Below are 15,877 nucleotides of genomic sequence, written 5' to 3'. Positions count from 1 at the left end.
ATAATCTGCTTCCATAAAGCAGATTATAAGTTGTAAATTTTCCCACATTTTCTGCTTTATATTAGATCATGGTATTATGAAAATTTCTCTGTAATACATTTATTTTTAATTTAAAAGCAGTCTTGTCTCTTATTCAATATCCAGTTTGGGCACACAGTATACTTTTAAAATTACCCATTTTGTGTAATGTACACACATGCACTCATGGGAGTTATGTTTATGTGAGTGCATGCAGATGATACCAGTGGTTGATGTCAGCTATTTTCCTAAAGTGCTTTCCTCATTTTTTGTTACAGTCTCTCATTCAACCTGAGGAACATCTGTTTGCCTATGGTGGCTGTCTAATATGCTTTAGGGCTCTGCCTGCCTATGCCTGTCAGCACTAACTAGGTTTATAAACAAGCGCCAGGTCCTGCTTTCATTTGGGTTTTGTGGCTCCCAACTCAGGGTCTTACACTTGTGTAGCAGATACTGTACTGAATAAACCACCTCCCCAACCTTACAAAAGTATTTTCTGATGTTAAATCTTTACTATGTCCTACATCCTGGATACCTTTATTATTTTAGTTCAAAAGTACTTTTAATTTGGAAGAAATTAGATGAATGGTTCTTCTTGCCATATAAATACTTTCAAAATTCAAGTTGAGATATAGGAATTTAAGGTCTAAAATTATTTTCAGGGACTGGGTCTCTATGTATGTTAGGCTAGCCTTGAACCTAGTATAGAGCTGCAAATAGTCTTGAACTTCTGGTCCCCTGCCTCTATCTCTGAAGTGCTAAGATTACAGGCATATACCACCAAACCTAGTTTAAGGACCATTGGTGATAAGGTTGAAATTTTTAAGCTAGTTTTTTCCCTGAAAGTTTAAAGAAGAGATTGAGTACACGAAGGGAGTATGGAACATGCCTATAATCTCAGGATCTGGGAAGTGGAAGCAGGAGGATCCATGAGTTCACAGTTATCTTGGGCTACACAGTGAGTAGCACTGTGCTACTCACAGGCCAGCATGGGCTACATGACACTTAGTCTCAAATGGATTATACTCAGCTTGGTGACGGTCATTGTGATTTGCAGCTGGGGGCAGTGGTCTAAATGTAATCTGACTAACCCAGAATTCACTGAGGCTGTTTCTAACTAGATATATCTAGCAGGACCTGGAGTGGCATTAGCTTACTGAGCATCCCTACTCAGTCTTAGTTCCTGTTGGATTTGCATTCAACTAAACATCTAACCTTTTCTTTTTCCCTGTAGTCCATGAAATATAGGATTTACTTTTAGTTATTATATTTAAATTTTTCATACATATATTTTAATCATATCTTCCTCTCCCCAACTCCTCCTAGATCTCTCCTCCTTCCTCCCCACCCTGCTTCATGTTTCTTCTAATGTCCCCCTTCTCAAAAAATCAAAACAAAAAACCCAATAGGACAAAACTACTAAAATAAAACAAAACAAAAACACCACAGAACAAACAACACATGGAGTTCATTCTATAAGTTCACATGTTTATTAGTTTTGTTGTATCAGAAACTCACTGTCTGCTTAGAGTCATCCTCAACCTCTGGCTCTTAACAATCTCTCTGCCTCCTCTTCTGTATCCCTGAGCCTTAAGGGGAGGGAGGGTTGATAACGACATTCCAGTTAGGACTGGTTGCTCCAAAGCCTCTTGCCTTTTGCACACTGTCCAGTTATGGGTCACTGTGGTAGTATGCATCTACAGCCAAAAGAACCTTTTCTGATGAGGATTGAGTGAGACGTTGGTCTATGGGCATAGCAGTATGTCATTAGGAGCCATTTTATTGCTCTGTTTCTTTAGCAGAAGAAGAGTAGTAGGTTTTCCCCTAGGCCATGACCAGTCTAGTCTCAGGTTGTTGGCTGCTTGAGCAGGCTCCATCTCATGGAGTGGGACTTAAATCCAGTCAAAAGGTTGTTGGTTATTCCATAACATCTTTCCCACCATTGTACCAGTATATCCTGCAGTCAAGTCACTGTTATAGGACGTAGGGTTTATAGCTGTGTGACACCGATGCTTACTTTTCTCTTCTGGTACTGTGCAGAGTAACTTCCAGCAGCATAAAATGATCATCAGTGTTTGCTTGGGTACCAGCTCGACTTCTCCATGTTTGATGACATAAGTAGGCATTGTATTCAGGAATATGGCCTTACTATCAGGTTGTAGAGAGCAGCAATATCTCCTGGGGGTGGTCCATGGCAACCCTTTGGCCAACAATTCAACAAGATGTAAACAATTCATAGTATAATCTCCAGTTATTTTCAAATACAGTTTTCTAAAGTCAGGCCCCTGGTCTCCATTCTTTTTATTGTATATGTATGCCAAATTTATTTGAATGTTTATATAAATATATATATATATTATCTTCTATCTATACTATACATAATTATTAAGTTTAAGAATTTCATGTAAAGATGCTATAGCCTTTAATGTATTAAAAATTGAGTGCTGAATTAATGACTTTTAAAGGTAATGCTTATACTTTTCAAAGGATCATGATTTAATCAACTATAATTATTCTGTAGAACAAAAGATGTTGCTTTATATGAGTACTGCATAATGCTGTAAAATATTTCAGATTTTTTCACAAAATATTTGAAAATAATCATATGTATCAATATGTGATTCTCATAAAACCGTTTTTACTCACAAAAATTAATACCCCTGTATTAAATCATCAAATAATGTGGGCTTTTAATTTACACTAAAAACCAATATGCCAATTGATAATCTTTGATTTTTGAGGGATCCAAGGTCTTTGTGGTTTGCAGGACAGATGACGAGCTTATATGGTTTCTAAAACTTAAACCTCTTTAACATTTTTGCCAATGAAATTCAGAGGCAAACTAGTAGCAATTTGAAATTGAGTGTTTTCTGTTTTGAGCCTAATAGATTTGTAATGGTATCACACAAAGTGCTGTCCATATTGCACACCTTTCTCCTTCCCTATCCTACCAGGCATACAGCTAAGGGCCATAGCTATGTACTTCTGTATCACTTGCTTTCTGAAACACTTTTTGTTTTATTTTTTTACAGGCATCTAGCGGAAATTATTATTTCATCCCCTACACTGTGACACCGTGTGCTGATTATTTTTGCTGTGAGAGTGATGCCCAAAGGAGAGCCTCGGAGTACATGCAGCCTAACTGGGACACCATCCTAGGCCCACTGTGTATGCCCCTGGTGGACAGGTTCACTACCCTCCTTAAGGATATTCGTGTGACTTCATGGTAATTTCTATCAGACATTAAAAATCCTGAGAGTCTTGTGGAAATTCCCTTCAACTTTCAGGAATGCGGTTTGAGGTATACTTTGAAGTGACCAGGATACCTAGAGAATAGGGTTCATTGGCTGTCCGCTTAGTTGTCCTGGAGTTCATCAGTCCCTCAGTTCCTCACTAAGCTGTTCCTAAGATGAAGCCAGAAGAAAAGAGAACTGAAGTTTAGATGGTCAGAATTGGGCCTGAGGCTAGCCATAGTTCCCTATGTGACCTTGATTTGTAACTCTTCTTTGTGACTCTTTTTTCCTTCAGAAAATGGGAAACTTAACTCCATGATTGTTGTTAGAGCTTTTTCAACTCTTAAGATTCTGTGTTTTTAGATAATTACTGAATATAACTTTATACTTTCAGTTATTCAGGTTCTGAAAATGCCAAAGCAAGGTCATTCTGACCTTAAGTTTTTTGCTATAAGCATGCATTGAGTCAAGCTTCAACCAACCTGACCTCAGGATGTCCTGTGGCATGTTATCCATAGATTGACGTCATAGGGTATGGTGTCCACTCAGAGGTGGACAGGTTTGAGTATGAATCCTGACTTAGATGATTGCTCACTGGATAGTCTTGGAGAAATCACTGCCTCTTTTTGTACCTTAATGATCAATAAGCCATACCTTTGGTATTGTTAGTTGAAAAATTAAAGGCAGAAAATTATTCTTAACTAGAGGATCCTCATTGTTTTGCTCACAGCCAATTTAAAGGATTTATTCCTGTAAGTTGTGTCATAAGAAGGATTTGTTCTTCCAGAACAAATGAGAATCCAAAGGACTGGCAGAACTGACTTGTAATGAAATGTCAAGGAACACGTGTCATACTTTGGCTCAGATCATGGCACCCTGAACTGTGGAGGGTTACCATCAAAGTGCTGCATGAAAGACACACTTAGTAACAACTCTCACCTTTTCTCTCCTCTTGCCTTTCCTTGGGATGCAGACTTTAATGGGGAAGAAGTCTCAAAACCCTAATGGCAGCAACAGAAAACAAATAAGGGGTACTTTGGCAACAGAAAACAAATAAGGGGTACTTTGACACCTTTCTGGCTATTATTTTACTTCAAAGGAAAAATTTGTAGTGGAATTTAGAGAGAAACCTCTCCTAATAGCATGTTTTTAGGTCAAATGAAGAGGTGCATAGCTTAAATCTGACGGAGGAATCATGTCTTTAAGAAGTAGGTTCAAGTTTGTTTCTCATTCATTTAATTCCAAGTATTAGGAGGAAAAGAAACTGTGGGAGGGTTGTTTTAATTTCCAAAGGCTCAAAATACCTATTGGTACACTTTATCCTGTGACTGGTGCTTGACAGTGGTTAATGAGGATGTTAATGGTACTTATGTTTAAAAACCTCTGTAACAGGAATGACAGGTAAATTTTTAGCCCAAGTACCAACTCTGGCAGATTTATTATCTTTATCTTGAGTCTTGTGCCTGAAAGTACTTGGAAACCACTTTCAAGTCCACAGTGATTAAGAGCATCCTGCCTGGTTAGCAGACACAGAAATGGCTGCATACTGTGTATCTGATATCTCCAACATGTCAGGCATAATTTCATTTGCATAAAAGTTACTGTTCTTATTATATTTTATTTATTTTTTGGTTCTTTTTTTCGGAGCTGGGGACCGAACCCAGGGCCTTGCGCTTCCTAGGTAAGCGCTCTACCACTGAGCTAAATCCCCAGCCCATTATATTTTATTTTTAAGTGATTTTTCAGTTACTTTTGAAAGTATAACTTTTTATTCATCAGGCCAAACTAATAACACCTTAATGGCCTTGATGCCTTTATAGTCTGCTGAATGGGCAGTGAATGTAACCTAACTTAATGACTCATTCAGTCAATAACAGAATTTTAAATACTCTCAGGACCTACTAATTTGCTCACCATTAGTGTAATGGCACTTGACAAATAAGGAAATAGAGTAAAAGCAGTGCCGTGGTATTTTTACATTAGAAACCTTTCTGTAGGCTATTACTCTATTCTTTAAATATTAATTGAGGTCTTATTAGGAACATTGGACCAGGCTATGTACTATATGCACATTTATGTGCCACTATTTTATAATTATTCAGACTAAGTACCATCTGTTCTCATTTTATGTTATTTTTCCTTCTACAAAGCTTATTATTTAGTTTAGTCTTTCCTAAATTTATTCTTTACGGTTATTTATATAATTTCAGCCTCTTAGTGGGTTGATACCATTACTACTTGGTAATGCCCAGGCTCTATTTAAAAGTACTTGGAAAATCGATAAGATACTTAAGTCAATCTATGGTCATCATTGTAAGTTGACTTCTGTACAACTAAATTAGGATTCTTCAAGTCTTAAATTAAGTGCCACATATTAATATCGGTTGTATGAAAGGCAATGAAGACATTTCAGGGTAGATTTACACTGTTTTAAATGTTTTTACATACCCTTTGGTTTAAATGCTCAAAAGAGGAACATTTTTACTTTATATTAGAAGACATTTTGCAGAAAAAAAATATAACAAACCTAAGGGTGACAATTGTCTGTAATCTTCCTGGCATGTCCTCTTTATACCCCTTGTAGGATTGCTCGAAGGTACACCACCAGTTTCAAATCTCCTACACCTAGGAACCATTTCACTACTACTAACTGGGAACACTTAGAAGATGAGAATGTTTCTAAAATGAATGTATTTAGTTTTTGCATGTCTTTTGGAGTTTTGTTTGGCTTTTGATAATCCATTGAAAATACTATAGACTGTCTGAAACTTCAGCTTTGAAGATATTTTAAGGTTGTAATAAACTGAATTTTATTATCACTTACTAGTTTATTTCTGCAGTATGCAAAAAAGGTAGACCTCATCTTATGTTTATTCGTATAGGAAGGCTCAGGAATTGGCCAAGGTCCTTATGTGTTATTGAGAACCATGCTTGTTTGAGCAATCAAGAGAGTCCTGGATACCTGGATGCCTGTATATGGTCAAGGGTTTTTGTTTCTTTCTCCAGTGCTTATTATAAAGAAACATTGTTAAATGACATCCGGAAAGCCAGAGAGAAATACCAAGGTGATGAACTGGCAAAAGAGCTGACTCGGATCAAATTCCGCATGGACAACATTGAGGTTCTGACATCAGACATCATCATTAACTTACTTCTGTCCTACCGTGATATCCAGGTATTAAATGTGCTTAGGTCTGGCTAGCATATGCCTGACTTTTCTTTGTTATAAGGAATTCTTCATACAAAGTATGGATGCTTCTATTAGGAGTGTGATGAAGAAGCTGCTCTATCTAAATAGGTGTGTAACCTGGTGATGGGCTATTGTGTACGATTTAGAGATGATTTGTCTTCTTAGAGCTGGAACACGCACTGCAACAAGAGGTCCTATTTGTATAGAATTTCTTAAAAGAAGAAACTAAGAAAATAATAGCAACAACCATAATAATAATAATAATAATAATAATAATAATAATAATAATAATAATAGACAATGCTCTAATTCTTTGTAATCTAGATTCATTAAGTCCTCCTAACCTCTGGTTTAGGTTTGCCATTATTGTGCTGTTATATTTTAAATAAAGGAATTAAGTAACCTGCTCAAACTCACAGTGCTGTAAAGTCAAGATTCAAACATAGTCTGACTTGCTTCATTGCCCTTGTTCCCACTAAACCTTCAATTTATCTTTTTCTTTGTACCACCACTCATCAGTGAGAGTAGCAGCAGCTGGGCTATGTTACAGAGCTAAGGAGTAGAGATGGTTATTCTAAAATTGGCACCGGAAGTTACTGAAAGTCTTTGAGACCCAAGTGATAAGGTGTGGAAATAGGAAGGAAAGTGAGGATTCCCTTTCCAATTGCACAGGTTTTAAGAGTGTCTCGTATCTCTTCCTTCTGGAAGCACAAAGTCTAACATGCTTTCCTTGTAGAATACTGCAAAGCTACATTGCAGGTACGTGTTCTGTACACCTAAATGATGGAGTTATCCATTTATGATCTGGATCAAGGACAGAGTTAGCTACTAAGGAACCCATGGCCTGAGTGACAAACAAATATAGCTATGTGCCTTTAATAATGGGTGCCTCTTATGCAACAAAAAAAGATGACTGACTTTTCTTGAAGTAGTTCTTTTTGGTTTTGATTTTGCTGTTATTTGGAGACAGGGTCTTGTATAGCCCATTGGGCCTTGAACTTGCTGTGTAGGTGAATGACTTTGAACTCCAGATGCTCCTGCTTTTCACTCCCCAATACAGTGACTAGAGGCATATGCCACCATACCCAGCTCTTGAAATGTTTCTTGGAGTGGCTGGATTTTTTCTGCCCTTCCCTTCCTGAATGCCTTCAGTTGTTAATTTTACATCTATAGAATTCTTAGGCTTAAAGTAGAGCTGAAGGTTCCAGGAATATATTGTCTTCTCTTTTCTGAGACTGCAGCACCAAGGTCTAAAGCCTGGTGTCAGATACCTGTAGGAAGATCCTCTCTGCTGATGGCTAGCAGGGAGTTTGCAGTACTAGTAGTTCTATGCTTGGGTAAAGAGTAACTGTTAATGGCACTGCTAAAATGGAACATACTTGGTAGGAGTATAACCCTAGGGTAATGTATGCAGCATTTGGAACAGTAATTTTCAACCTGCAGGTATTTGGCACTGTCTGAAGAGATATTCCATTTGTCAAAACTGACTTGTAGAAGGGGTACTTGTGTCTTCTAGTTGGGAGGCAGCTACCCATCTAACAATACACAGGACAGCATCCCAGACCAGAGATGTAGGCCCAGAATATCAGCAGTGCTGTAGTTGAGAATTTCTAAATTACATTAATTTGATTAATTTAGCCAAAGTATGAAGAAGTAAAATGTTTCCTCCATTTGCATGGGAAAGTGACTAGGTTTTCTTGTATTTATCCAACTCATTTTAACACAGTTCTGCTGCTGGTATTAACCCTCCCATACTTAGCACAATATCTTTTTCCTGTTACCAAGCTCACTTGCCCTCTTTTTGCGGGATGCAACAAATTTTCTATTGATCTTTGTGTGCCCTCTGGTAGCAGGTATCTCTGCTCTGTCTCATCTATATTTTCTGATATTTTTTTCTCTGTGCTTGTCAAGGCTACAGTTAACTTCACTAAATACTATCTGCAAAGAACAGTTTATTTTTAAATTTGGAGGCTGTCTAATGTTTATAACTATTCAGAAAAATCTATAAAGAGCTGTTTCCTGTCTCTCTCACACTCAGACCTTTTGCCAACAGGACTATGATGCAATGGTCAAACTTGTAGAAACATTGAAGATGCTGCCTACATGTGACTTGGCTGATCAGCACAACATTAAATTTCACTACGCATTTGCACTGAATAGGTAAGAATGGTTATGTGTAGGATTTGCAGATGTGTGATCTGTTAAATTCTTCTGTTGTCTTTTCAACAGTCATCAGATACAAGTCATATGCTAACTGCCAAAGGTATGAAAATATGCACGATACTTTGCCTTTGGGACATATGTCTAACTTTAAGATCAGACATGAAAAAATCCTAAAGGGCCAGGTGTGGTGGTGCATGCCTTTATTCCCTGCATTCCAGAGGCAGATATCTATTAACTCAAGGCCAGCCTGGGGATGCCTATGTGTGTGTGTGTGTGTGTGTGTGTGTGTGTGTGTGTGTATGCATAAATATGTGTGTATAAACTTAGGTGTGTTTGCACATTCATAAAGAAGGAGTTGAAATGGAATTACTCCATAATAAGGGCAACAATGACTCTACTAGACACCACAGGCTAACAAATAAAAATCCCCATGCCAGGAATGTGTTGTCTTTTTGGAGTTGTTGGCCAGTGAGGTTCCATAGACCTGTCAAACATTACAGGAATTTAGGATAGGAACTTAAACAGGGCTGGAACCCAGAAGCAGGAGCTAATACAGAGGCAATGGAGGGCTGTTGCTTAGTGACTTGCCTGTTCCTTGGTTCAGCCTGCTTTCTTATAGAACCCAGGGCCACAAGTCCAGGAATAGCACCACCCACACAATGGGCTGGGCTCAACCACATCAACCACTAATTAAGAAAATGCCTCATAGCTTGATCTTATGGAGACATTTTCTCAATTGAGGTTCTCTCCTTTCAGACAACTCTAACTTGAATCAAGTTGGTAAGAAGTTGACATAAATAAAATTAGTCAGAACAAGTGAGTTGCTACTTCTTAATTCCATTGATGTGAATTTAGTTTCCACCTTGCCACAAGTGAAATTGGAGAATGTAGTTTCTAGCTAAGTTGTCATCTAAACACATCTACTGTAAATTTGCATAATGAAGTAGTTTCACATTCAACCTCTCAAAATCTCAGGTATCTAAATGTCTTAGTTCTACTGTCTTTCTTATTCTATTGATAATATATAAGGGAAAATAAATATTTTAAGAATTATGTACATTCTTTTCTGTCCACAGTAAGTAAGCTGTTACCTATAAAATCATGTCACATCGATACAGAAGAGTATTCTAAAGCTGTATGCAGCTAGGGGCTTATAGAATATCCTCATCAACCTTCCGACCAATGAATGATGCCTTCAAATAATGAATATATGAAATAGTGTTCAGGGGGCTGGAGAGATGGCTCAGTGGTTAAGAGCACTGGCTGCTCTTCCAGAGGTCCTAAGTTCAATTCCCAGCAACCACATGGTGGCTCACACCCATCTGTAATGAGATCTGATGCCCTCTTCTGGTGTGTCTGAAGACAGCTACAGTGTACTTATATATAATAAATAAATCTTTTTAAAAAAAGGAAATAGTGTTCAGAATGATCTGAGAATTAATGTATCTTGTTTCCCAGTTTCAGAGGCTATACATTTTTAGTAGCTGGATTAAGCTTTAGATTGTTAAAATGCCACTGGCAGCATCTTTAAGACAGCAACAAAACAGGAACCCATGTTTTCCCAGAATCTTCTAACCCATGAAAGGTCACATGTCTCTTAAATCAAGATAAAATTTGCGATCAGTGAAAATGTATTGATCTTAAATACATAATTTGATGAGTTTGAGAAATTAATACACACATCTAAACAATACCACTACCAAACTAAAAAAAATACCTAAAAGTTTCCTGTTCCACATTATCTACAACCTCTACCTTTTCAAAGGCAACCAGTGTTGCAACCTCCATCCCCATAGATTATTTTTTCTTATCCCCAACTTCATATAAATAAAATCAAACAATATATCTATTTGGCTTCAGGATTTCAATGGTATGTTAATAATACTCATATATGCCATTGTATATATCACTAGCTTGTTTTTTTGTTGCTGTAGAATATTCCATTTTATAGCTACGTCATTATTTATTCAGTTTACTGATGATGGCCATTTAGAATGCTCCAGATTTAGAATGTTAAAACAGATGCTTCTGTAAATATTTCTTTGCATGTTTATCAATGTATCTATCTATCTATCTATCTATCTATCTATCTATCTGTCTATCTATCTGTCAGATACACACACACACACACACACACACACACACACACACACACACCCCAAAGTAGGGAGAGCATCTTAAAAATGAAGGCCAGCCTTCATTAAACCTGAGAAAACAAACTGTAATAATCCTATTCTCTTGATGTAGTGTGGTCCAATTTTAGTAACATGTGACTCTATATGATTGATTATCGATATAAAAGAATTAAATGTGTTATGACTTGTGAAAATTTTGGGGAAATTTCTTATGTACTGTAAGTACTATAAAATTAACTTGCGGGGTTGGGGATTTAGCTCAGTGGTAGAGCGCTTACGCAAGGCCCTAGGTTCGGTCCCCAGCTCCGGAAAAAAAATAAAATTAACTTTCTACATAAGAACTGGGAGCCATGTAAGTTGCTTGTTGCTATCTTTTCAACTAGGTACATCAGAGAGTACCCACTGTCAAATAATGGATAAAATAATTGATTATTGACCTCTCAAAGACATGAAAGAATAAAACAGGGTGTGAAGTGGAAAATTGACATCTAAAGGTGGCTATGGAAGTATGAGATGATTCAGAGACAAATATGCTTCCAATCTAGAAGGAGAATAATTTGTATTGGGTATAAAAAAAATGAACATTTCTTTTGCTTTCTGGTCTGATTGTCTCCTGTCAGACACTGGTTCTGTAGAGCCCTGGCAAGGGTACTTGGGTGCTGAGAACCTTATTTTTCACACAATAAGCTAGGAGTTTCCAATTGCTTAATTTATGTGGGTAGTCTTAAAGTTTCTGTTTCTGTTTAAACTTGTCTGGCTCTTAGCATAGATGTAGTAGGATATGGCTTTGTATATAGTTCTAAGGAACTTAATAGGGCTGCCATATGTATAAAAGAAAAATAATGATGGACAAAAAAGAAAGAAAGAAAAGGAAAGAAAGGAGTTTTCTTGCATTTCAGTTGACCTTTACTTTTTATGTAGTGAATCAAAACATGGCCATAAATTAGTTACTAAAGGTTGGCAGAAATGAATGATGTTTGACCCTCAGATGGCAAGGGCTCCCTGTCAGTAGGAAAGCTGGCTTGAGCCAGCCAGCTTTTCCTGGTATCTTCCACTTCACTGCATTTAGAAGCTCATTCAAAGCTACTTGAAGTTTCCACTGGGCAGTTAAACTGCTAGCCTCTCAATGGTGTGAAATCCTTTATGAGCAATTTTGTATTTGTTATTGTTTTTATAGACAAGAATTTACTATATACACAATTGCAGGCATAATATTCGAACCAAAGATCTAGCTAGTGAGAAGAAAGATGTCTACGCTAGACAGTGTTGTTTTTTGATTTTTGTTTTTTGGGGTTTTGTTTTGTTTTGTTTCTATCACCATTATGTTATCTGAGAGAAATAATTTAAAGAAGGAAATACTTGGTTTGGCTCTCACCTTCAGAAGTTTTAGACCATAATAATCAGCTCCATCACTTTTGGACCTGTGGTAAGGCGGTATGTGGTAGGGAGCACATAGAGGAGCAGGAAAACTCACTTTGTAGCTGACAGGAGGAAAAGGGAAAAAGGGAGACAAGATAAAGCTTTTCAGAGCATGCCTCCAGCGACTTACTTCATCTATCATCTCCTAGGTTTTACTCCCTCCAAAAAAATGTCATCATATTATGAATTTATCAACAGATTGACTAGGTCAGAGCCCTCAAGATACAGTCATTTCCCCTGTCTAGAGTATGTTTCTTTACAAAGCTGTGTCACACCATCCTTTGGGCCCTCTGCTGGAAAAGTAGAATCAAGTCTCAAATAATGCCTTTTAAATTGTATCCTCTAGTATTATAGATGTAGGACAGTACTGTATCATACCTCTGTGGATGTAAAATAGCTTGTACCTGCTTTATGATACGTAGTAGTGACCGTGCTTTATCAGAGCTGTTTTTAATGATGTTGCTCAGAATGTTTTCTTTCCAGATGATGATTGAGAAGCTAATTTAAAAAAAAAATGGTGCCAGGTACCACAAGAGTAACAGAACTGTGCTGTTTTCTCGGGTTTTGTTTTTTTACTTTTTTTTTTTAATGGAGTGTGCTGGATGTCTCTACAGTTTTGTTCAGATGACTGCAGAACCTGGAAAAGCTGTTGCTGCTGTTGATGCATAACACACTGCTACTATTGGTCTTTTTATATAAATATAAATATATATATATACAGATATATAATTTGAATTTTTTGAAACTTTAGCTGTGCTGTCAACTTTGGAAAAAAGTATCCCCATTTACTGTGTTGAGTTGGCACTGTACAGAAATTAACAGCCATATTGGTCTAGAAATGTTGAACTTAAGTTTTTTCCATTTGTACAGGGGTAACACACTGTATTAAATATGTAAGGTCTTATCTACGTGGGTTTGATTACAAAAACTAATAAAGTATTCTCTAAATTTAAAAAAATGCATTGTATGAAAAAAAAGCTAAAAAAAGGAAATTGTGCAAATTGATTATTCAAAGACGAACATTTTAACAAAAATGGGAATATGATGTGGATATATAGTTCCCTGGGAAATAGTATGAATTGCTCATACCTATAAAATATGTGTGTATATATATATATATTATATAAGTATAATATATATAAGCGAAGAAAAAAAAAGGTACAGTCATTTCCAAAAGTCCATCAGCTGGTAACAAAGCCCCTAGTATTCATATACCCCATTTGGGATATGTCATATCTAAACTCTAACATTCTACCTCTGGACCCATAAAAGCTCATATCCATCCCATAATACAAAATACATTCAATGTATTTCCAGGAGTCCCTATAATCCTAAAAGTTCTGGCACTGTTAAAATGTCCAAGTCCAAAGTCTCTGAACTCTAAAGGTAAACTATTAGTTGTAAACCTCTGTAAAACGTAGAACGTATGCTGTATACATTTCACATTCAGAGGCACAGAGAAAGTATTTCCAGTCTCAAAAAGAGAAATGGGGCCATAGAAAAGAAGGACAGGACAAAAGCAAGACTAGAACTCAGAAGGACAAACCTTAAATCCTGTGGATCCATGTCCAGTATTTATGACATGCCCTGCATTATGTGAGCCCTGGGTGGGTTACAGTGGTCCTGCTGCTATAGCCTTGCTGTCTGCAGCCTATATGGGCTATATTATGGGCTGGCCCTGCTCACTACCTGCAGCTTTCTTCAGATGTTCAAGTCTCTGATATCTCTAGTAGTTTTATCTGCAAGCCTTACACATTGCCCTCTAAGTGTTGCCTGCAGGGATATTGATCCTGACACATATTACCTGTCCTCCAAAGCTTTCTTTTGAAGTCTGAGTAAAGCCTCATGACCCCATAAATTGTGTTTTCTGTATCTTTGCTAAAACTGAATCAATCATATGGGTGCCATCAAGGTCTGTCGCAAGCTAAAGCAGTATCCATGCCCCCTTGGACTATGGCTTCAGTGGCCTATAAGTGCTGGGATGACTGAACATTGAGAAACACTTTCCAAATGGCCTTCTGCCAGCAGAGATCCCTGAGGTTTTTTTTAAAGCAAAGCTCTTTCAGATTTAGTTAATGTTTATACCCTTGAGCCTGCAATGGACAGGTCAGGGGTCATTCCTGAAGATAGTCAAGGTGTCTTTCCTATTGTCCTGATGCAAAATACTTGGTTTATTTTAATGGACCAAATCTATTCAACAGCTATTATTTCCCCTGCCCAGAAGCTAGCTGCTGCTTTTCTGAACAAGTTATAAAATATCCAAACTTTTCTGCTTAAAGTTTTCACTATAAACTTGACTAAAATCAAGCAGCAATATAGATGCCACAATCTGAATGTCTGGTTCCCTTGAACTTTCATTTTGTAGTTTATGACTTTTATTTTTTAGTTAATTTTATTTTTTTTACATATGAGTGTTTTTCACACATGTATGTTTATATAGATCTTGTATGCCAGTACCTGTAGAGGCCAGAAAAGGGTATTGCATCTCCTGAAATTAGAGTTAAGAGTTTGTGAGCCAATATGTGGGTACAGGTAAATTGAACCCAAGTCCCTGGAAGAGCAGCAGGTACTCTTGACCAGCAAGCCATCTCTCTAGCCCAGTCTATCACCTTTAAATTCATCCTCCTATAAAATCTCAATACACTGTAGATAGGTTCTTTGTCGTGATATAACGTGAATAATCTATAGTCTAATTCCAGGTAGTCTTGTTTCTGTCTGAGATCTCATAAGCATATCTTTACTGTCTGTATTTTAATTAATCTTTTGGTCTTCTGTGCTCTCACCAGAATCACCCACCAAACTTTGGTTACAACTTCTCTATCTTATATCTCCAAATGTTCTGAAACTCGTAAGGAAGCCAGTTTTTTCTGAACCATGTTATCGGGTAAACCCATAGTTACAGCACCACTACTAGCACCAAAACCTGTATTTGTCAGTGATCTCTACAGGAAAAGAGCCAATAGGTTATGTATGTGCGTATGTGTTTCTATATATGTGTATGTATATTACAAATCATGCATAATTATAAAGGAAAATTTAATACATGGCTTATACATTTGAAAGCTACATAGTTCAACAATGGCCATTTATACCACAATGGAAAGTTGAGAACCTAGTAGTTTTTCAGTTTATAGCTAGAAGCCTCAGTAGAATAAGAGAAACCAGGGTTACATCTCTAGTCCAAGACTATAGGTATGGAAGTTCTTGTAGGGTTGCTGATGTGAATCTATGTTGTAAGGCTAACGAACCAGGGTCTAATGACCACAGGCAATTGAGGTAGCAGCAACAGACCTGATTGTCGGGGGAAGAAATGGAGCTTGCATGTGCTGTATGATAGACTGATTTCCCTCTTTTATTCTGAGTCCACATTCAGGGCAGATCTTTCCACTTTGGTTGTTGTCCCTGGAAATGGAGGAATGGGATAATTGATGACAGTAATTCAATCTGACACATAACAGAGAGACACTAACCTTGTTCAGAGCCATCCAAACCCCAGCTTCTGGGATCTCCAGAGGCTGTTTAAGTGAAAGGACACTTTGTCTTTGAGATCATGTGGGCTTGTCTTCTCTGGAGTAGCCATAGCCTCCTTTCATCAGTTCTGTGTATATTTACTATTCAGTGTAACCATCTCCTTTCTATGATTATATAAGTAGCCACTCTGTATTACATGTTCGTCATAAGTTGGAAAATGCTGTCTTCCAATTATTATAGTACATTGT

General features: G+C 37.2%; 1 protein-coding gene across 1 annotated transcript in view; it reads left to right on the top strand.

Moving 5' to 3' along the window:
• The window catches only part of Map3k15 (mitogen-activated protein kinase kinase kinase 15), a 145,199-nt gene that overhangs the window by 55,802 nt on the left and 73,520 nt on the right, over positions 1-15,877 (top strand). Inside the window, exons 4-6 of the mRNA XM_087600969.1 lie at positions 3,051-3,244; positions 6,258-6,426; positions 8,495-8,601. Of these exons, the coding sequence (XP_087457095.1) occupies positions 3,051-3,244; positions 6,258-6,426; positions 8,495-8,601 (470 nt within the window). The remainder of the gene's footprint in view (positions 1-3,050; positions 3,245-6,257; positions 6,427-8,494; positions 8,602-15,877) is intronic.

Source organism: Rattus norvegicus, chromosome X (assembly GCF_021556685.1).
Source record: "Rattus norvegicus strain SHRSP/BbbUtx chromosome X, alternate assembly SHRSP_T2T, whole genome shotgun sequence".
NCBI lineage: Eukaryota > Metazoa > Chordata > Mammalia > Rodentia > Muridae > Rattus > Rattus norvegicus.
This window is presented reverse-complemented; position numbering and strand designations above follow the sequence as displayed.